General features: G+C 44.5%; 1 protein-coding gene across 1 annotated transcript; it reads right to left on the bottom strand.

Moving 5' to 3' along the window:
• Positions 1–1,834: 1,834 nt before the first annotated feature.
• UTP14A (UTP14A small subunit processome component) lies at positions 1,835–21,370 on the bottom strand. Its single transcript, XM_043571634.1, has 15 exons — positions 20,750–21,370; positions 19,633–19,708; positions 18,332–18,402; positions 17,086–17,150; positions 15,584–15,726; positions 15,136–15,291; positions 10,194–10,313; positions 10,001–10,095; positions 9,269–9,392; positions 9,109–9,186; positions 8,231–8,621; positions 5,730–6,133; positions 4,767–4,960; positions 4,538–4,637; positions 1,835–2,272 (listed from the first exon to the last, which is right to left on the bottom strand). The coding sequence occupies exons 1-15, from the start codon at positions 20,773–20,775 to the stop codon at positions 2,000–2,002; spliced, it is 2,316 nt and encodes a 771-aa protein (XP_043427569.1). The 5' UTR covers positions 20,776–21,370; the 3' UTR covers positions 1,835–1,999.
• Between the last annotated feature and the right edge of the window lie 342 nt (positions 21,371–21,712).

Genomic DNA, 21,712 nt, shown 5'->3' with positions numbered 1-21,712 from the left:
GTACCATTCGGAACGGAGAGGGGGGCTTGGGGGGGGGGAAAGGGAGGAGCCAGGGGTCAGAACCCTGTTGGGGGCGGGGGGGGGGCGCCACACCCTGGGAAAAAGGCTTGGGCACATCCAGAATGGACCAATCAGCGAACAAGGCCAGGGTGGCGTCAAGGGGCAGCTTTGGCCAATGGGAAGGGAGAACACTTCGGTGGTTCGGAGGAAGAAAAGAAAAAAAAAGCCCCACGAAACAACAATCGAATCCGTTTGGGGGCTTGAAAGGCTGGGAGTGGGCGTCGTTTATAGCACGTTCCAGCGCCTGCCGTCCCCTTTCAACGATGGGGTCGCTTGCATCACTCCCGGGCCGCGGGCCGTACACGGAGCTGAGGAGGGTCCCGGGAAAGTAGATGAGGATTGGCCGTTTACTGGGGGGCACTTGATTGGGCGCTTCAATTTGGGGGGTGGCTGGGACAGAGGTGGTAGCTTTGTGTGCCAAAGAGTGAACGTAGGGTTATGGTCTCGTAAACGGAGGCAGGAGTGGGCACAGGTCCCTCATGCCCCCACTGGCTACTTAAGCGTCAACCAGCAAGTGGATCACAGATAATCTCAAACCAATGGATAATTTAAAAATATCCCCCTGGGCTCTAAACCCGATCGACGTATTCATTTCCCTTCTCAGCCCCAGGCTGGCCCTTGACGGGATAAGCAATGGAAGTGACGGCCCACAGCTACCCCTGGACATTTCATAGAAATTTATGGTGTGGCTTTTGGCTTCTAAGTTAGCCTAGGTTCCTACTGCCTACTCAGTCATTAATGTGAAACACCGGATACTCTGCATTCTTTCACACTATAAAATAAAGGCACTGGGATTAGTTACCTTTGAGGTCTAAACATTTTGGAACTGATCTGGAGAGTTGTGTGCTTGGACGACAGGGTCGTGCCGGTTTGGGGGAGGATTGTAAAACCGGTGGAGTTGCAGAACTATTAGCCCAGGGATTCCAAATGTCTGTAAAGTTCCTCAAACTGTATGTAAAATGGTATACATGTGTGTGCATTTTTCTGAGGTGAGTTCATAACTCCCATCAAATTCTCGGAGGGGTCTGTAGACATGCAAAAATTCACCCCCATCTTGCTCTAAAAGGGCAGGGGAGACCCACATCCAAGCTGGGAGGTGTAGCACAGTAGTGGTTATGTCCTTTTGGAATCAGAGAAAGTTTCTCCAATTCCTTGTTAGCAATCTTGTGTGCAGGGACTCTTGCCATGTATGTATTTGTCAACTAAAGACAGGCAGCCTCCTCAGACTTGAGAAGCCCATGTGAATTGCCATATAGCAGTTGCAGTGAGAGGTTGGTCTTAGGAAGTAAAGGAATAGAGCTTTACTTCTGGAAGCTCATCTACCTCATCTGTAGGGTAAGGTAAAAACTCACCATCTTAAGAATGGCAAAAGTGCCAACTACTCTAGACGCAACCCCTGCAAGCCTGGAGGCTCTTTCATGGAAAGAAACAATAGTAGTGACTAAAGTTGAAGCCAGCTTCAGCACCACCCTAGGGCCAGTGCAGGACACAATCCCACCGGACGGTTTGTGCATGCTGTATTTAGGTTCAGAGGTTAAGGGTATACAGTATTTACTATCCCTGAGTCTTCCAATTGGTTATTTATAGTGGATTGTGTCTGATAATATATTTAAGATCATAGGCTATGGTAACTTCTCTCCACTTTGTTTTAGGACTAACTATATAATCCTTGGTGAGAAAATGAGGCTTCCCTAACAAGTGTGGCTGGAAAAATGCAATGGGGAGCACCCAAAGGTGTCTTGTCTGACGTGTGACAACACAGAATACACTCCAGTTAAATAGATAAAAATGCATTTATTTCTAAAATACAGCTCAACTACACTCACAGTGTGCTAAGCCAGTCTTGGAATTGATCCTGCAGCTTGGAGTAAAACTGGGATAATGGAGGAGCAGTTCGGGCTCCTAGTTCTGGGCACCAAGACATCATTCCTCCAGGAACTCAATCTATAGAGTTTTTCTTCAGCTGTTTTTTGTGACGTACAGTGAGTTGTTTTGGATTTCTCTGTACAACAGAGAGGTCCGACCTTGAGGAAGACCGGTAGCCCACATCCTCTGCTTTTATAGGCTTAATGATGTGCCCTGGCTTGGTGACAACTTTGGGCATAGTCAGCTTTTGGAAGGCCCTCTGGGTGTTCCATGTAGATCCTATAGGGGTCTGGATGGTCCTTTCAAATTGCTGATGGTGGGTAAATGGATATGGAAGCACCCGCACCTGGAAAGGAAGGCAGAGTGACTTGTCACAAGCCAGACCTGGGGTGCAGTTGGTAAACTCTAATGGCAGGTAGTTTGGGGCACAGGCCACAGGTATACATGGCTTCAGTGAGTGAAGCAACTGAGAGGCCAAGGCATCCCAATGCGCCCAATCTAACCTTAGAAGTCCCAATCTGCTTGAGGACATCTAGGAGTGGAGGGGACTAATTGGGACTAGACAGCCCCCAAGGCTTACCCAACGATCTAGGAACTGAAAAACCACCCTGACCCCATTCCTGTAGTGTAGGAACGCTACACTAGCTCCAGGGCTGCTGTTCCTAAGTGGGTCTTCTTATACAATGCTGTGACTGCAAGAAGCATCTGGACATTTGTGGGTCCCTGGGAATGTTGTGGCCCTCCTACCCTCTTCAAGCTCTCAATCTCTTCTCCTTGATAAACAGGATTTATGTTTTAAGGTTTGCCATGAATCCTGAACTATACCAGGCTGTGATGCTCAGTTAGCTTCATCCTCTTTTGGCATCACAGAACGTCAGAGCTGGAAGGGCCTAGATAATGGCAAAGGTCATCTTCCTTGGTCCCAGAATTTGGCTTAGAGAGGGGAAGTGATGTATGCAAGTAAATTGCATAAAATGAGCAGTGAATGAGAACAGAACCCAGGGTTCCTTTCCTTGCCTAGTACTATTCTCCATTCCAAACTTGCTACTTTAGTAGCTTCCAAATGTGCTACTTTAGACATTTAAATAATCCTTAAACACTACCTCTGAGGGCTAGAGAAGAGGGAAAAAAACATAAGGAGAAAAATCAGGAAGTTACGAACAGTAGTCTCTGGAGATATTCAGTGAAACACTCAAGAGAAGCTGAGTACTGCCCGGGGGTCCTGATGGTGGTGAAGGACACAGATGGTCTCTAGGTTGAGGGAATGTCTTATTGGGGTAGATGGCTAGATCTGTGCATGTCATGTAAATCAAGAGAAAAAAAACACGTGGGCAAAATATTCAGTCTTGGGAGGCTTTTCTTTTTTCCTTCAGCTTCAAGCACACTGTATTCTATTGCATGCTGGGACCTGAAGTCTATACCTTATTAAAAAGATGAGGAAAATCAGGGAGATTCTTGGAGAACTGTCAGTTTCCTGTGACTGTATTTTTTTTTTTTTTAAGGCAAGGCTCCTAGCAGGGAGGGGTGATTTTACTGAGGTCCATGCTACCCTTCCTGGCCTGGTGAAGCATGCTTTTTCTCTCTCATTTATCCCATAATTGCCTGTTCATTGCCTATTTTCTGGTTATAGATCTTCAAGTGGGATTACAGTGGTTACGATTCCATTTCTGCAGGGATTGGTTCGCAAAATAAGATCAGTAGAGTATTGCTGAAACGATAATTTCTTACCTCTCTTTTGTACTTATTAAACAGTTCCCCCTCTTTCTCAGAAGAAAAACTACAACTCATTTCAAGATTGTACTGGCTGGGGACAGATCTCAGGGTCACAGACTTTCAGAAGGAAACATAAAAGTCATGGAGTTCAATCTCATTCCTGAGTCCCCTCTACACATGTTCCCATTCTCCCTCTGGACTGGCAGAAAGCTTTTTCCTTTTTTTTTTTTTTTTAAAGTAGGCTCCTTGCCCAACATGGGGCTCAAACTCATGACCCCGACATCAAAACCTGCATGCTCTACCAACTGAGCCAGCCAGGCGCCCCACAAAGTTTCTCCTTGAACTGAATGCATTGCTTTTCCTCTAACTGCTACCTTATGTGACTGCACTCCACATGATGGCCTTCAACGTACTTGCAGACCATGATCATGCTCAAATTTGCTTCTCTTTGGTAAATATCCCTGGTTTGTCATAACACACAATTTTAATTCCATTCGCTGTCCTGAATGAGTACCAGTTTGTCTTCTTTTTCTTAAGATGCAGCTCAAACCTATAGCCTCTCAACATTATCCTGACTATGAAGACAAGTGTGAAGAACAGTAATTCTTAGTTTGGTGAGACCCAATTGCATCAGAATTATCTGGAGTACTAGCTGAAAAACCTGATTTGGGGGCCTCACCACTGCTGCAAAGATTACCATTTAAGCCTCAACCTCTTCCCAGTCAGAAATTAAAACAGCAGAAATCAATCTGGAATTATTCATCTCAGAGCCAGTCCGTGAAAAAGAGAACAGCTTTGATTCTGTGGTCAAGATCACACATCGCTCTTTACCACAGAGTGCTAGAATATTCCTCCCAAGCAAGAGAGCGAGGCAGCAAAGAATTTCTCTCTCCCTCACCTGATGAGCTGCTGCATGAACATTTCGCTTCTCATTGATAATCACATTTGGCAAATTCTTGTCTTTTCTTGGAGGACCCTCAGGGGTTTTAATGAGAAACCTGGAAAGCAGAACAGTGGGATGTCTGACTAAGAGCATTAAAGACTTAGTCAAAAGGGCAGGGAGGACGCAGGAGGGTGAAGTGGGAGAACCTGGTGCACTTCTGACAGGCTTTCTTCCCTGTTCTTACCGGCGTCTTTTCTTGGCACTGGGCTTCAGGCCCACACCACCCCACTCGCCCCAGCCAGGCAGAGTCAGGTCCACGTCCTTTGGCTTACTCGCCTCCACAGCTTCCCTCTTTTCTTTTAAGAAGTCTCTGATGACATCATCTCCAGCAAAAGCTTCCTTTATCATCCGCTTTTGATCTCTCTCCTCTTCATCTTCCTGGGAAGAAATAAGAGTGAGAGCTACAGCTTGCCTGAAGAGCCATGGTTCCTGGCAAGAACGTTTAAATTTTGGGTCGTGACATTCTAGCGCCCCCTAGGGGAAAAGCGCTGAACAATGATGGTCTTGCAGTATAAGTGAATTGGTTAGCCAATCACACTTTGATTTTCTTCTCTCTAGGGTAAATCTCCCTAACTCATTGTCATATACATAATTTTAAGCTTACAGTAAGGAAGCTGCAGCGTGGAGGAAGGAATGACCTGCGTTAGGAGGAGGAGCTCCAAGTGGCCTGGCTAGAACGTGGGTGTCCTCCGGCTCACATCCCTGAAAAGACGGGCACCAGGCACCAGGGCTCCTCACTGAAGCAGTTTCAATTAGTTAACCAGGGAGTCTCGGACCATTTCAGATCCCAGTGAATAAGAGCAAAACCTTGGCAATAGCTCAACAACTATACCTTTGAGTCATCCTGCCTGGGATCTGAGCAGAGCTTTGAGTGCCTCCCTCTTTCCTCTGAGGGCAGTTTTACAGTCACCCCACGGAGGGTTTGGTGGCTCAGGATTTAAGATGTGGGAATCTCAGCAGCACTCACATATTTGCATCTATTAAACTGTCACTGGGACTGGCCCGGTCCCATATTATTCTGGACCTTTCCACTACTGAAATGTGCCCCCAGCACAACACAACTTCACTGATTCTACTCCTTGTGCAAGGACACTTCCTGCCCCAGTGGTGATCCCCCACAATAGCCTATGCCCCTGGCTCTGCTCACCAGCTCCTCCATTGTCATGGGCACTGCCAAAGACTTCACAGAAGGAGATTTCATGGTTAGGAGGTTCTGTAGATCAATCATTTGCTCCTTCTTTTTCTTTTCCTTGGGAGCACCAGCATGATTATTTGGGTTCCTCTCCAGCTGCTGCCCTTCTAACACAGACCTGGGAACCTCCTTATTTTGAAAACACCCCTCTTTGCCCAGCTCTTCTAGATCTTCCACAGTCTGTGCTCTCTCCGGCCTCTGCAGCAACAGGGGCTCCTCTTCTTCCTCAGTAGGGTCCTTTCTCTGGACTACCCGAACTGTCCTCGCTGAACTCACTTTCTGCTTCCCAGACTGGTTTTCCTTGTTGAGTTTCTGAGACAGTGCCCTCAATTCAGACAGCACCTCCTGGCTGCTAGAATCTGAGGGAAGAAATGAAAGCTGTCAGAAAAGGAGGCTGGAAGTTGCCTTGTCAATGAGCATTTACTGAGCACACTTAACAATGAGCATTTAGGTGCTCCCATTCACAGGGCTACGCATGATGGGGAAGAGACGATTCCATTCACTAGATCTCTTGGAGAGTTCAGTAATCATTGCCTGTTAAGTAGCAGGCAATAGAGTTTAGTAGTTAAAGGTGGCACGTTTGGAAGCAGATGTCCTGGGTCCTATTCCCAGCTATGCCAGTGACTCACTGCATAACTGGAACTGTGGCTTCATTGCTGCACACAGTAAACCCTGCTTGGAGAGACGGCCCCAAGTTCAAAATTTTAAAAAAGTCATTTTAACAGGTAGTCTCGGAATGCAACTTCATTGCAATTTATAAAAATGTGATGATCTACTATTTGTAATTTACACTGTCATTTCCTATTTGTAAAAACCAAATCCAGCATTTTTTTAATCTTTATTTTGTTTTTTACTTTAGAGAGAGAAAGAGAGAGTGAGCACAGGAGTGGGGGAAAGGGGCAGAGGGACAGAGAGAATCCCAAGCAAGCTCCACACTCAGTGCAGAGCCCAATGTGGGGCTCAATCTTACAACTGTGAGATCATGACCTGAGTCAAAACCGAATCAGACCCTTAACTGACTAAGCCACCCAGGCACCCCCAGCACTGTTTATCTTAAAGCAGCATTTCACACTCTGCTGTGGCCAAGTCAAGTCACTTGGCATTTTCCAGTCACAAGCAACATGTGAGCAATACCACTAGCTTCTGAGAGCCTGGAGGGAAATATGGCAGCGACACACTTCTAAACTCTTTTTTGCACTGACTCAAGTCGCCTCCATTCCCAAGTTCATCCTGCTCTCTAGCTTTGGCTTAAAGCCACTCTAAGAAGCTACTTAAATATGGCCTTTGGACACATGTATGTTTATTCCTCAAGGAGCAAGTGTCCTTGCTCATTTTATTTGGGGTCTACAACTTCCTACTATTTTAGGACATGGTTTCCCTGAACCTAAAGGTTTGGGAATGTTCTATTTATCTGTCATCCAAGGAAATCCAAATCCACCTTTCATACCACAAACAAGTGCTCAATACATTTAGCTAGATGACCATCTTTTGAGGCTTAGGACAACACAGCTGCTGTTCTGTGGTCCTGTAAGGACTGCCACACAATCTCAGCCTGCAGTGCGGCTTTCCAAAGTCCTCTTGGAAGTGACCGCTTGCAACTATTAATCCCAGAACTCTCTGAGAACCCAAAGTAAAGGGCCTGCAACACACTCTAAATGACAGCTCTTTAGAAACAATTTTTTTTTCATGGAAAAACAGATTCTTGCCATCATCTGAATGCATTATTCTTACAGGAAATAAAATCAGACCCAAGAATCTGTCCAGAAAGCCAAGTGATTTCTGAATGCAGTTTCCTAAGCGGACTTTCTTGCCAAGACGGGAGCTTTCTGACCTGTCTCAAGGGTGTTAAGGTTGTTAATGTAAAATCTCCTTAAGATAACACAAAATATAATATACAAACTGAATCTGAGCATTGGGTGACAATTCTAATTTACCATGTAGTTTGTGGAGTCATTCGTTCCTGTCAAGAAAGTCTTACCCCATATCGGCACATACCAACCAACATTATGAAGTGCTAAAAATGCCACTCCTACTTTACAAACAACAGAAAACTTGGCAGTAATTTGAAGAAATTTCATAATGCCTCAAAATCCACCTGTGTCTGTGGGAATGAACGGCCTCTCAGACTTGCCATCCTACCACAGGCAGTTCTCTCGGGTTTGTTAACTCCTGCCCTTCAAGGATGGGGCAGTTTTTTCTGACGACTATAGGCTCTCAAGAGCAGAAAACATGTCCGAACACACACTGTACAGCCATGCAGATGACTGTGTGTTAAATGCCTTTGAAGAAAAAGAGTTACTACGTATCAATCTTCTCTTCAGGGACCCATGGCATTCTGTGGAAGGTACCCAGGGCCTAATCACTGTGCAGCACGTGTGCGTGGACACTTTTCCTCTCGCAGCCCACCCACGGCACTAGCCCCGGGCAGTTCTCCATTTTAGTCCACCATAACTCACCTTTTGGCTCTTGTCTGCTCACCGGCTCGGTATCCTGGTTGAGCTCAGCCTTTTTCCTAAGTGATCGCTTTTCCTCAAATTCGTTCAGCAAAATTTCTTCCTCTGCCCCTGGTCTTTCCTCTTCCTCACTTTCAGGAGTCTCATGGGCCACAGGCTCTGGAAGTTGCTCAGGGTCCTGGATTCTGGCCTCTTTTGTGCCGCTGGAGTGATTCCTGAGCATCCAGGGGTTCGGTCCATCTGCATCCATCTGGATCTCATTCACTGCATCAGGGACAAGGAGTTCACCCTCTTCCTCCACATCTCCCTCCTCTTCCTCACTCTCAGAGGCTGCCTGGAGTTTCTGCGTCAGTTCTTTGTTCCTGGCCAATTGTTCCTGCATAGCCTGGCGAGCCTGGAGGAAGGAGTCACAACACGAGTACCCTGTCATTAAGTGACTGCAACAACACCTCTCCTGGTCCATTTCTTAAAGCTGCCTCCTCTCAATTTGACTTAAGCGTTTCTTACCGATGCCTGTTTAAACTGCACCTATACCACTGTGTTAATGGCTATGGAATCAAATGGGAGACAAAGTCTTTGTCCTCAAGGAAATCAACATATGAAACAAGGTAAAAAAAAAAACCAAAACAAAACCACAATGCTCCTCTACCCTTTAACTGGACTTGCCTTCAATGCTGTTTCCCTTTCATCTCTCCTTTTCCACCTTGTTTCTGGTTCTTTTCCTCTCTGCCTTAGAGATTTTCTGATGCCTTTTCAGAATCCTGGTTTTCCATTCTTCCTCAGGGCTCTTCCCCAACTCTGCTTCTGCTAGCATCCTTATGGACTGATTTTCCTTTCTGTCCTCCAATTCCATTTCTTCTCTCACCCTGATGGTCTCTTACCTCCAGGTCGTATTTGGCCATAATTGCCTTTGACTTTGCCCATTTCCCACTGTTCTGGTGCTTAAGGCTCATTCGCTCCTGGAAAGAAAGGGCACAGTGAGATCCTTACCACTTTTGGGGGAAAGCCGGTTCAAGGGGTAGGGGCAAGAGGCAGCCTCACCATCATTCTGGCCTTTTCGATTTTTTCCAATTCTTCCAGTGCTGCAGTAGGATTCTCCTTCTGCAGCTTCTCAAACTCTTTTAGGGCTTTCTTGGCCTTTCCTTTCTTCAGAACCTTACGATACCTACAGGGTAAGAGGGCAGAGACTCAGCTGCAACACTGATGCCACACACAGAAGTGTTCCCGCTCCCCAAGGAGTTTCCCTGTGCAGGGGCTAGAATGGACATCACAGAGCTGGCTGACTATAGGGAACCAGTTTGGGACCTGAGAGGACTGGCAAGCCTCTCAGTCCCTGCAGCCCCCAGGGGCACACCTCTGCAGAGCAAAGAGTCCCCTCTGCTTCTAGAGCACAAGGCAAGAGTAGAAGAAGTTCCAAAGAGGCAAAAAGGCAGGAAGGAAGCCCTACTGGCCTCAACAGCTGTAGAATTCAGAGCTCATTCTGCAGAACCACTCCGTGATGTCCTGGAAGGGAGAGAAAGTAATTGAACAGTCCTCTTTTTAGCAAGACCGAGACTGAAAGGCAAAGCCAGAGGAGAGGGCACTACCGAAGCAGGCAAAACTATGAGGTTCAACTGAGAAGAAAAAAAAAAAACAAACCCTAGTCATTCTTATTTGGGACGTCTTCTACATGACCCCAGTTACTAGGTCAAAGGTTCTTTCCTAAGGACCCATGATTAGCCGCTTTACTTTCTTTCAGGGAATCCACGGCCAGTTCAATAGGGGCCTCCTTACTTTTTGCTCTTGATTTTCTTTTCTCTTCGAGCCCTGGCCTCATAGTAGGACTGCAGGGCCCGGGCCCTCTGAAGCTCTGCTCGGCGCATCTTAGCCTATAATGAATGACATTTACAGTGACTCCTGGGCTTGAGGGCAAATGCTGGAAGGAACAGAGCAAGTCTGGGCATATAATAGGGCCTATTACACTTACCTCTTCCAGGCTCATGGCTTTGAGAGAGGCCTTTTCCACGGGAGTCAGTAAAGGGTCTGTCACTGGCTGCTTGTTCTTATGGAGGAGGTTAAAAACTTCCTGCTCCAGGGGAGTCCTTGCCTTAAGGAGGTAACATAACATTCGCAGTCTTAAACCATGCTCCTAGTCTCTCTGTTTACAATCCTACGACCATCCTACAACCCAACACATTAATATAATGGGAATCACTAACTGGAAAGGATTGGCTGTTACAGCAAGAGAAGGGGTTCCAGTCTCACTGTTCAGCTGTGTAGGATAAAGCCTTATTTTCTTCCAATTTAAGACAACGTCAGCAACTGGATTCTGAGCCTACTCTTTAATATTACTGAAGGGATCACTCTGTTCAGATTACCAAAATATGTAAAACAGAATACCATTCTCTTAAGCATCAAAGCAGGATGCCCTTAAGGTAAATGCTGGTAGGACAGAAGAACAGCAGTACCAAATTGTCAGTTTTGATAGTGGCAAAACAAAATGGTCCCTGTATTATGTATATTTGAAGCATGTGTGCGTATTACTGTATAGTTAGGAATCTAAGACTCCTATAAACCTCCCTTAAAGAATACTTCTAGAAGAAAGGGGAGGTTAGGTCTTAGCTCCCTGACAGTTCAAATTTAACTCTAGCCATTTTCTAACTTTGGCTCCAATTCCTTAGTTTACAGTTAACTTTGCATGCTATGTAGTCTCTACATATGAATGAATGGACTCTAAACCAGTTACTCCATATGTCAACAAAAGATGCTGTTTACTGCTTGACTGATACTGTGTAGGTGGCTAAAATAATCAGGCCAATTGTGCCACGGTCCACTTTGGCAAGGCACAAAGACAGCCGTAGGCAACAGAGCCAGTTTCTAACCTTGTGCATATATTATATGTGGTTTTCTTCAACAGCCATATACATCATGGTCGGCATTAAACTTATAAATTTCTGGACAAATGCATAAACACACATCATCACACGTTACACGGTGCTATTGATTTAACCATAAACCTATTCTACTGAATAGTAAAGGTGCATGTTCTTTCATTTTTAGTATTTGCCAGTAGTGATCAATCACAGGCTACAAAGTGATTTATAATACAATGTTGTAATCTCCTTCCAATTCAATTTTGCAAACATTTATTGATTGGAGCTACATTCCGGGCACTTGCGCAGGGCACTAGGAATACACAAATAAGATCATTCCTGTCCTCATAGAGCTCACAGCCTTTCGGAGGGAAGAGACGCATGTACCATTAGCAATGTAATCGGTTACATGGTAGTTATATGATAGGAGTAATCAGAAAGGAAGTGAAGAATTTATTTTGATTAGGAGGTGGGTTGGGCTTGGGGAAGGACTTTTTGAATTAGGCTTTGAGGCATTAAGTACAACTCTGTAAAGGTGGGGGGATCAAATGGAGATGAGGGTAAATAAAAACATATCTATGGAAAAGAGAGATATGTAAGGGAAAATGTGTAGTCCAGGGTAACCAAGACGCTAGGTCCTTCTGTCTTGTTCTATAAATAGAGAGCTTTTTGAAGGACTTTAAGTGGGAGAGTGACACTCAGTTTTGTTTTGGAAAGAAAATTCTGGTGACTGTGTAAGGGGTTATGTGTGAAGTGCCCAATGATGGGCGAAAATGAAAATCAGAGGAGGAACCAGGGGTCTGAGAGCCACTGCGGACAGAGTTTACAGGAGCAGCACACCACTGTGGGCTGGGAAGGGGCAGCAGTTAAAGGGAGGAAGAGGAAGAGGAATCAAATGGCTGAGGTTTCCAACCCGAGGGACTGGGGTAGGGAGTTATGCCATTGACTGACTTACAGAATGAAGGTCGCAGCTCAGGGTTTGGGAGTCTGGGGAAGGAAAATGCCAAGATGACTTTGTTTTGTGTGAAGTTTAAGGTGCATATGGGAGACCCAGGTGAGGCCTACTGGCCACATGGAATATGGGACTGGAGCTCAGAAGGTGTTGAGAGTGACCTGCAGCATACACAGGTGACAGCCAAAAGCCATGGAATTTATAGAGCAATAATAAGAACTAACAGTCGGATACATAAAAAATAATCAGGAGTATGTCACCACAGGAGCCAAAGGAGGAGAGCTTTTTTTTTTTTTTAACCAATGTGATGTGTCAACAGTGTCAAATAGGCTGAAGACTCAAAGGGCTTAGGATCTGGCGATTCAGAGGCCTCTCACTAATGCCCTCGAGAAGAGTCAGTGGGGTAGTCGGGAAAAAGGTGGGAGAACGGAGGAAGCAGTGGAGACCAGCTCTTCCCAAAGCATGTGCCTCACCAGCTAACAAGATTTATTTTTTTAAGGTGCAAAATGAAACTGACTTGATTTTTGTTTGTACACTCTGGACTAGAGTAGGTCAGAGGGGTTTCTTTAGTGTCTTCTCATAACCTTTAAAAGGCTAGTATATATCATGAGCTGCTAATCTCCAGCAGGGGCATGCAACATTTTCTAGCAATGGAACCCTACCTTTTTGAGGGCATACTGAAAAACTAAACTTTTGAGAACACTTTGGGTAATGCTAGTGTAGGCTGCTAGAGGGTAGGAAGTTACCTTACATCATTTCTAGCACTTCACAGTTTACAAATGCTTTCTCATGCATTATCCCATTTAAATCTTCTTGGAGTGAAATGGAATTTTAGGAAGCTGGGCCAAATGATAGTGTAGACTTTTTGGATCCTTAATCTCCAGAGTCCTTGGTACTTGGCACTCTCTAAGCTGTAAGAAGACAGCGCAGCTGCTAGCCAGAAAGCAACCTCTGACCAAGCGTTTCCTTATTGCTGTGTGCCATTCTGGCCTAATTTCTTCAAAACGAATCTTCCAATAAATGGTACAGTAGATTCATGTACAGCATGTGGGGGCACTCCACTCAGTCTTGCACAGGGAGTTTGTGGAAAGCAGAGGCTGTGCCATTCTTAGTGCAAGCTACTCCTCCACCATCTCATGTTTAATAACCAGCCAGGCATTTTCCAGCTATCTCTAAGATTACACTGTCATTGTCATTTGCAGAACAATGCATAGTAGTGCACTAGTTTTGTGATTAAAAAAAACAACAAAAAAAAAACCAAGGTGGGGCGCCTGGGTGGCTCAGTTGGTTAAGTGTCCAACTCTTGATTTCAACTTGATTTCAGGTCATGATCTCGCAGTTCTGGGTTCGAGCCCTGAATCAGGCTCTGCTCTGACAGCGTGGACCTGCTTGGGATCCTCTCTCTCTGCCCCTCTCTGCTTGCGCATGCACGTGCACTCTCTCTCACAATAGACATTGAAAAACGTGTGTGTGTGTGTGTGTATAAATATATATATATATATATATATATATGAATTTAAAAAACAAGGTAAACACGAATATAGCAAACTCTTAGGTTAACAATAAAAGACTTATAAAATGGTTACTTCTAAGTGAGTACAGGGGTAAAAACCATGGATGGGGGATAGGGGTAGGGTCAGACTTTTCACTCTGTATCTTCTATACTTTTTATTTTTGAATCCTGCAAATTGTTATTACCTCTTATTTTTTTTCCTAAAGTCTCCCTTCTATCCCGCAGCCACACTTTAAACCTGATCTCTTTTTCATGTGGGAAAGGAAGCATCCTAGAAAGAGAATGGTAGTGACTTCAACAACAATATGAGAAACAGAGCTTATCCCCGTAATAAGCAACAACTTGCTCAATGTTTAGCTATGGCAGCAAGCCATGTTTACTTTGATTAGCTTTAATTAGCTCAACTTCCCGACACATAGAACACTATTATTTCTGGATTCTTAGAAAGCAGAGAAGAAAACATAAACAGGGCATCTATCCATGTTTTGGGCACTGCTGTTTTTGACTATTCCTACTTAAAACAAAATGCCCCATTATAGACTCCATAACCAACAGTGTATTGGAAAAGAAAGTAATTGTACCGAAGTTGTTCACAGAATAAAAGTTGAGACTTTGGGGACCAACATAGGATTACCAACGAGGCCATAACTACTGTTCCACCCCCAGTCCCATCATTTACTACTGCTATCATTTCATAAAGAAAAGCTATTTCAACACTATTAAAATGGAAAGGATAACTTCATAATAAAGAAGAGCTGCTAAACTTACATCCGCTACTCTCACCATTATTCTTTTGCTTCAGACACATAAAAAATTTGCCAAAGATCAGTGTTTGGACAACCCAGCTCTAAGATATCTTTTTTATTTTCTGCAGCTTGATCATAATGAGTTATTTGCTAAGATTCTTGTCATTATTCACAATACGTTACATTTTATTGTGGGATTCCTTTACAAGCAAACTTTGGTTCTACTGCTCATACATAGTCCTACCAAGGCTCATTAATGCTGCTGAGCTCCTGATTTCCTGATTTTCCCCAGGTCAGAATGTGGCTTTAAAAGCTTTCTAGAGGCACCTGGGTGGCTCAGTTGGTTAAACGTCTAACTCTTGATCTTGGCTCAGGTCATGCTTTCACGGCTCATGAGTTCAAGCCCTGCATCAGGCTCTGCACTGACAATGTGGAACCTGCTTGGGATTCTCTCTCTCCGCCCCTCACCCTGCACATGTGCTTGCTCTCACTCTCTGTCTCTCAAAATAAATAAATAAACTTAAAAAAAATAAAAAAAAAAACCACCTTTTTAAAAACTGGGGTGTGAAAAAGAAAACATCATGTTCCCTCGCTACCGGCAATCACGTTTTCACACAAAAACATGAAAATAACCACATGCTGTGTGCTACCAATGGCTGAAGGGTGACTACAGAGCTATTCTGACTATTCCGTGACTGACAATGAGTCCTACTAACCCCCTCCCCCTTCCTTGCCTGTGACACGAAGAGACTGCAGCTGGGATTTTGGCCTATGAGGCCCCAGTCACATGGATGGCAGGAAGTGTACCCTCACCCGCCCAGGTGCAGCTCCTTGTGTGCGCTCACCTTCCAGCTGCTGAGCACATGTTCGATGGGAGCAAAGGCTGACTGCTCTTTCTTCAGGGGAAAAACCAGCTGCTCTGCTTGCCGGTTCTTCACAACGATGGGATCCCATTTGGAGAGGGCTTGTGAGGTTTTATTGAATGCCACTTCTCTGTGGATCTGAAGCAAAGTACACAAAAGGAAAGAGCCATGAAATTAAGCATTGAACTCAAAGGACCAGCAGAGAATTAGGAGCCAATGTTTCTTAGCCTAAGAAACAGCATGCTAGAGACTAGCTCTTGCTTACTCCTTAGGATGCATTTTCCCCGAGATTTGTTTTAATCTTTTCTGTGGCAATCACGATTTGCCCTCCCCCCATTTGTCAGGCTTTTCCCCTCCTTCCCTTCTTACCCTATTTTTCCTTGTCAGTCCAATTTCTTCCCCTTAATGGACCACTTTCTCTATAACTCACCCGCTCAACCTCTTCTTTGTTAAGAGGTAACTCCACAGTCTTCTTTGATTTGACTCTATTCAGTTGCTTTTTCACAGCAGCCAATGAGGATGAAGTTTTAACAGGCCCAAGTAGATCTGAAAGGACTAGCTTTTCTCCTGATCCTGCAGAAAGGCCAAACTTTCTGGTCAGACCGAGAAAGGAGGCAAAAATCTCAATATACCATAGGGAGATGCCTCCATAGAAAATGCTGGTAGGCAGGCAGATGTGCAGGGAAGCAGGAAGAATTCTCTTTAACTGCCAGCCATAGTGACACCATCATTCTACATTCCCATATGTGTTAGAGGATGGAAGAGAGGAGAAAATGATTTATTTTAAAGTCATTTGCTTTTCTCTTGGTCGTTCTGCTTCCACTTCTGCCTCACTGCCCTTCATTCTTCACACAGCAGCCAGTTAGATTTTCAAGCTGTAAATCACGGCAGGTCAGGATTCTGCTGAAAATCCTCCAGTGGCTCCCTTTGATATTTGGAATTACATCATTCTAAAGGACACGGCCCAGCCAAACTGAAGCAGCCAGTCAGTTACTTCACCGTCTCCCCACTTGCTCTCCCCTTAGCATGGTAAACCCCAGGAAGCGGGTCTCCTGTCTTATTCTTCATAGTAGCCCCAGTATCTACACTGCCTTGAAACTAATACATAGTAGAAACATATTAAGTATTTGTTGAATGAATAAGATTGAAGAATACATTGTTATTTGTTCTGAGGGGTTACATTAGTGGTTACTAGAAGCACAGAACTCATTAGAGCTGCCTAAACTGTGGATATGGTGATAAGGCATCTAGACTTGGTATCAGGTTAAAATCCCAACTCTGCAATTTACCAGATCACTCATTCACATTAGGGGAGGTATTACTTGCCCACCCAAGGGATGAAAATTGGTTCTGGAGGCAGGAGAGTGGTGAAAAAAAAATCTTAGATATTTTCAAGTTTTGTGTTCCTCTAAAGCTCAACCCTATTCACCAAAATCTTATTCCTTAGTATTTGATTTCCTTGTTGTGGGAGTGGGGAGGGAGGGAGGCAATCAAAAACAAATTGTCCAAAAAAAGGTTTCTCAGGGAACAATAAAGGAAATGGGTTGAGAAACACTACAGTAGGTGAAGGCCCTTGAGTAAGTAACTTGATTTCTCTGAACTCCGGCAGATTATCTGCCTGTCCCAACTCAAAGTACTGTAAGAACTGAAATAAAAATGAAACCATGAAGCATCTGTCTTCATTCATGTCCTTATACCCTAGAAGTAGCTCATCAGTGGGAGACCTTGACTGTAGCCTTTAGGGCTTTCTTCTAGAATTGGAAGAAACTCAAGGGGATCTGACTACCTATATTCACCCACTCACAGGTAAGTATTTATGGTATGATCCATTAACCACATCAAAAACAGTTCCAGGCGGTGGGGGTGAAGCAACCATGATGCTTTTGTAACTCTACAAGCTCCATATACTGATTACTTCCTTTGTTAACTTACCTTCAGAAGTGACATTGAACTCTGAAACCTTCAGACTAGCCTCAGATCTCTCAGCCAATTTCCACCTGAAATTAGGCAAAGCAGAATATAGTAGGAATGAACACATTTTTCTGGAGAACAAACACTTTTCTCTTCAAAGAAGGCTTTGGTTTCATGTATTTCTGTTTTAGAATCAGGTTTTGTCACAAAGAAACCAGGAAATCTGTTCCTATCTTGGACTATGTAGTCTAACCATCTCTTTTTTGTTTTTTAACGTTTTATTTATTTTTGAGACAGGGAGAGACAGAGCATGAACAGGGGAGGGTCAGAGAGAGGGAGACACAGAATCTGAAACAGGCTCCAGGCTCTGAGCTGTCAGCACAGAGCCTGACGTGGGGCTCGAACTCACGCACCGTGAGATCATGACCTGAGCCGAAGTTGGCCACTTAACCGACTGAGCCATCCAGGCGCCCCACCATCTCTTTTTTTAAGTAGGTTCCACGATCAATGTGGGACTTGAACTCATGACCCTGGAATCAAAAATCAGATGCCCTACCAACTGAGCCAGCCAGGTGCCCCTAACCATCTCTTAGTGTAGACTCAGCCCTTCAAAAACACAAGGCAATATTAGATAGGCATAATGGAAAAGGTACTGGGACTTGGATTCAAACACACCTGGATCTGAATCCTGGACCTGTCACTTATGAGCAAAGTGACTTTGGGGCAAGTCAATTACCTTCTCTAATGGCAATAAGTAGTGCCTAGTCAATGCTTCAAAAGACTGTAAGTTTGGATTAAGAATTAAAATGCACAAAGGCCTAACACAATAACCACTAATAATTACATCACGGTTACTGTATGCTGGGCATTGGCTTAAGATCTTTACATTTATTAACTCATTTAAATGTCATGATGGCCCTCTGATGTAGGTAATATTATTAATCTTATTTTCTATTTGAAGAGTTGAGGTGTAGAGAGGATAAAAATTTGCCTACACGGTCTGTCTTCAAAGTATGTGCTCTTAATAATGATGCTGACACTTGTGTCTTCATTGTCTTAGGCACTCAATAAATGTTTTTTTTTTTTTTTTACTTTTTATGTAATCTCTACACCCAACATGGGGCTCAAACCTACAACCTTGAGGTCAAGATTCACATGCTCTACTGACTGAGCCAGCCAGGCACCCCAGTACTCAGTAAATGTTAGCTGCAGATCTGTCTCATGGAAGCAGCTAGTTATAGCCTGTCAAAACAGATGGGAATGTTACCTATTGTTTCCATCAAGGGAACTGATTGCTTCCAGAAGCTTTTGATGCTTTCTCTCTCCATCAATGTCCTCCTAGAGACAGTAAAGGAAAAACCATGAGAACAATAATGAAAAGGAAAAGACAGCATGGAAATTGAGGCCCATATAAAATTTTTTGCTATTTTGGTCAGTGGAGAACTGGGGAATCAGGTGAGGTCTAGTGTGCAGGCATTCAAGCTGAAACAAAGAACTGCTTCAAAAGCCAGACTCCCTCATTAAGAGGACCACAGTGCCTAGTGATCTGTAGCTAATGTCATGCTTCTGTCTTAATCAGTCTTGAGAAGAAAAGTGCTATGAGAATGTTTCTGTATGGAATATATAGTATTATGTGACACAGAAACATTAATGTCAAAAACCCCCACAATGTAAGTAGTTTTGTCAAGAGAATAAACAGTTAGAATTCCTATAGAATCTGTTGGAGAGTCAGCTTAACTATGTGTATTTTAGTCAGACACAGTCTGTTACGTATGATGGTTTGTTTGACTTATGATTTTTTGACGTTATGATGGTGAGAAAGTGACACACATTCAGTAGAAACTGTATTTCAAATTTAAATTTTGATGTTTTCCAGGCTAGCAATATGTGATATGATTCTTGGGATGCTGGCTGGTGGCAGCGAGCTGCACCTCCTGGTCAACCACATGATCATGGGGGTAAATAACTAATACACTTAGAACCATTTTGTACCCATACAACCATTCTACTTTTTATTTTCAGTAGTCAAGGAATTACATAAGATATTCCACACATTTATTATAAAACAGACTTTGTGTTAGAGGATTTTGCCCAATTGTAGATTAATGTAAGTGTTCAGAGCAAATTTAAGGTAGACTAAACTAAGCTATGATGTTCAGTAGTTAGGTGCATTGAATGTATTTTCCACTTATGATATTTTCAATCTATGACGGGTTTATCAGGATGTAATCCTATCTTAAGTGGAGGAAGATTCCTAATTACGTAACTCTATAAAAATCCAAACTTGGGAAATACGGAAATCATATAATGAAGACCATGTGTTTTGTTTTTATACACTCAACTATACTTAGGCAACTTGGAAACAGTGTATCTTATAGTCTTTCAATTTCCACAGCACTTAATACAGTAACTTATACATGAGATACTATATTACTTTGTAACTTATTTGCAACACCATAACAAATATAAACAATGTTGCCATAATTTTTCTTTCCAGGAAAGTGCTGTCTATCCTAATTGCCAGGCAGAAGGGGTACCAGAGAAGGCAGTATAGCAGTTGCCACCTACCTCATCTTCACTGGGGCTCAAGGGGTAGTCTTTGGGCAAATCCTCTAATTCTTCCTGTTGGCTTAAAGCCAGAAGGCTGTTAAAGGAGACAAAAGAGAAATATTATCAATTGAAATAACTTCTATTAAAACAATCTCCAGAACATAACTTCAGTTTTTAAGCACAGAACAGCCTTGTTCCATGGAAGAGGCACAAACCAAACAGCATGGGCATCTTTGGAAATTTGTCAAGACATTAAATTTAGCCTGAAGTCAGGCATCAACCCCAAGGGGTGAGCACTGGGTGGTGATACCCCTATAGAAGTGCATGAAATGAAAAAGAGGTAACCCTCTTCAGTGATTGGTATTGCATTTTCCACGGGCATCCGGGAGGCTGTAAAAATGTCAGACTCTAGGTAAGGTGACAGAAGACACTGTTGCTGGCCCTTGAGGCAAGGCAGTTTCACCATTAATATTCCTAAGCATCCTCCACACGGAAGACACCTTTATAGGTGCAACTTACTCAAAAGTGACAAGTTGATCACTTGTTCCCAGAAATGGGGAAAGAGGGAATTGGATGAAAGCAGCCAAGTAAGCTATTTTCCCTGGGGCTTCCTCGGCAAAGTAGATGCTTAACTAAGGAGACTGGTACCCTGAACCAAATTACAGACTCTATTAGTACCTAACAGTATATATCAATCTTTACAAGGCAACCTTTACTAAACGGATTATATTTAGTGACACTATGGGGGGGAATGAAGCATCAGAGGAGGAAATGACTCCTATCAGCAAAGGTTCCCAGAATAAGGGGTATTTATAACGCAGGCACTCCCCGTGCCTCAGCGGCAGCAGCAGAAAAAGGAGTCACGTGACGAGTAAAGTACAACAAATTAGCTGGACAGGGACAGGCCACATCAGGACCAACAGGGATGAGGCTAAAAAGCTGCGGAGCGGAGGGAGCGAATTAAATGAAATTAAAAGGACTTTTCACGGATGCTATCGCGAAAATCGTAATGAATGGTGAGGTCTTGGAAGAGGAAAAACTGTTGTCTGTTAAAAGACAGCTCCCACTTAGAAGAAGCCGGAAAACCTGGCCCCCAACGACACCCACAACCCCCGCTCCAGTCTTCACCCCTCACCTTTCCGCAACCCCGGCCGCGCTCATCTCGGTACCCTGTCTCTCTCACATGGACCAGGAGCGGAAGCCGAAAGAAAAGCAATTTCCGTGCCGGCCGCAAAGCAATTTCTGCTTCCGCCAATCATGCGCTGCGCGTCGCGTCACTTCCGCTCCACCCCAAGGCGTGCGGGGAACCGGAGACGCCGGGGGGGCGGGGGGGGTGGCCTGCGGGAAACGGGGAGGCTGGAGAGGAAAGCCTGTCACGGGCGGAGCTTTGCCTCCTGTCCCGTCCCCCGCCCGCCGTCCTCTCCGGCGAGCGCCGGTGTCCGCGCTCAGGTTCCTGCTTCCCGCTCGGTCCAAGGTGGATGAGCTTAGGGCGAAGGCGCTGCGCTGCCTGGGACAGGCTGAGCCTTGGTTGTCGCCACCTGATCCGAAAGGAAAGGCTCCAGCGCCCACCCGTGTTCCGCAGCGTCCTGCGAGCCCGCCGTCGGGCAGCTCGAGGCTTTATCGAGGGCCCGTGAGGTCTCCAGCATGTGCTAGGTTCCGGAGATTGAGCGGTGGACGGAGCAAGTTTCCTCCCCTGCTAAGGAAAAACGCCCTTTCGTCTCGTGCCCCCTTGTAATTGCAGCTCCAGGTTCCTCCTTCCCCGCGTAACGAAGGTTCCTCCAAGAATCGGCTGGACCGGTGGCTGCAACTTCCTCACCTCCTGTCAACTATTAAGAATTTTTTAAATAAAAAAGTAGAAAAGTCGTATACGAAAACATTCTTGTTGTCTATTTTAAGCCACTTCCATTTTGCTTTCACCCCACTAGTACACTGAAACCGCTCTGAACAAGATTGTCACACCCTAGGTTGCTAAATAAAATGGTGACTTCTCAGTCTTTGTCTTCCCAGAACTTTGTGTGGTATTTGGTACTGTTGGTTTCTTTTCTTACTCATATTCAGTTTATGTTTTTGACCATTTACCATGTGCCAGGCCTCTAGG

The sequence above is a fragment of the Prionailurus bengalensis genome, chromosome X (genome assembly GCF_016509475.1).
Source record: "Prionailurus bengalensis isolate Pbe53 chromosome X, Fcat_Pben_1.1_paternal_pri, whole genome shotgun sequence".
Classification (NCBI taxonomy): Eukaryota; Metazoa; Chordata; class Mammalia; order Carnivora; family Felidae; genus Prionailurus; species Prionailurus bengalensis.
This window is presented reverse-complemented; position numbering and strand designations above follow the sequence as displayed.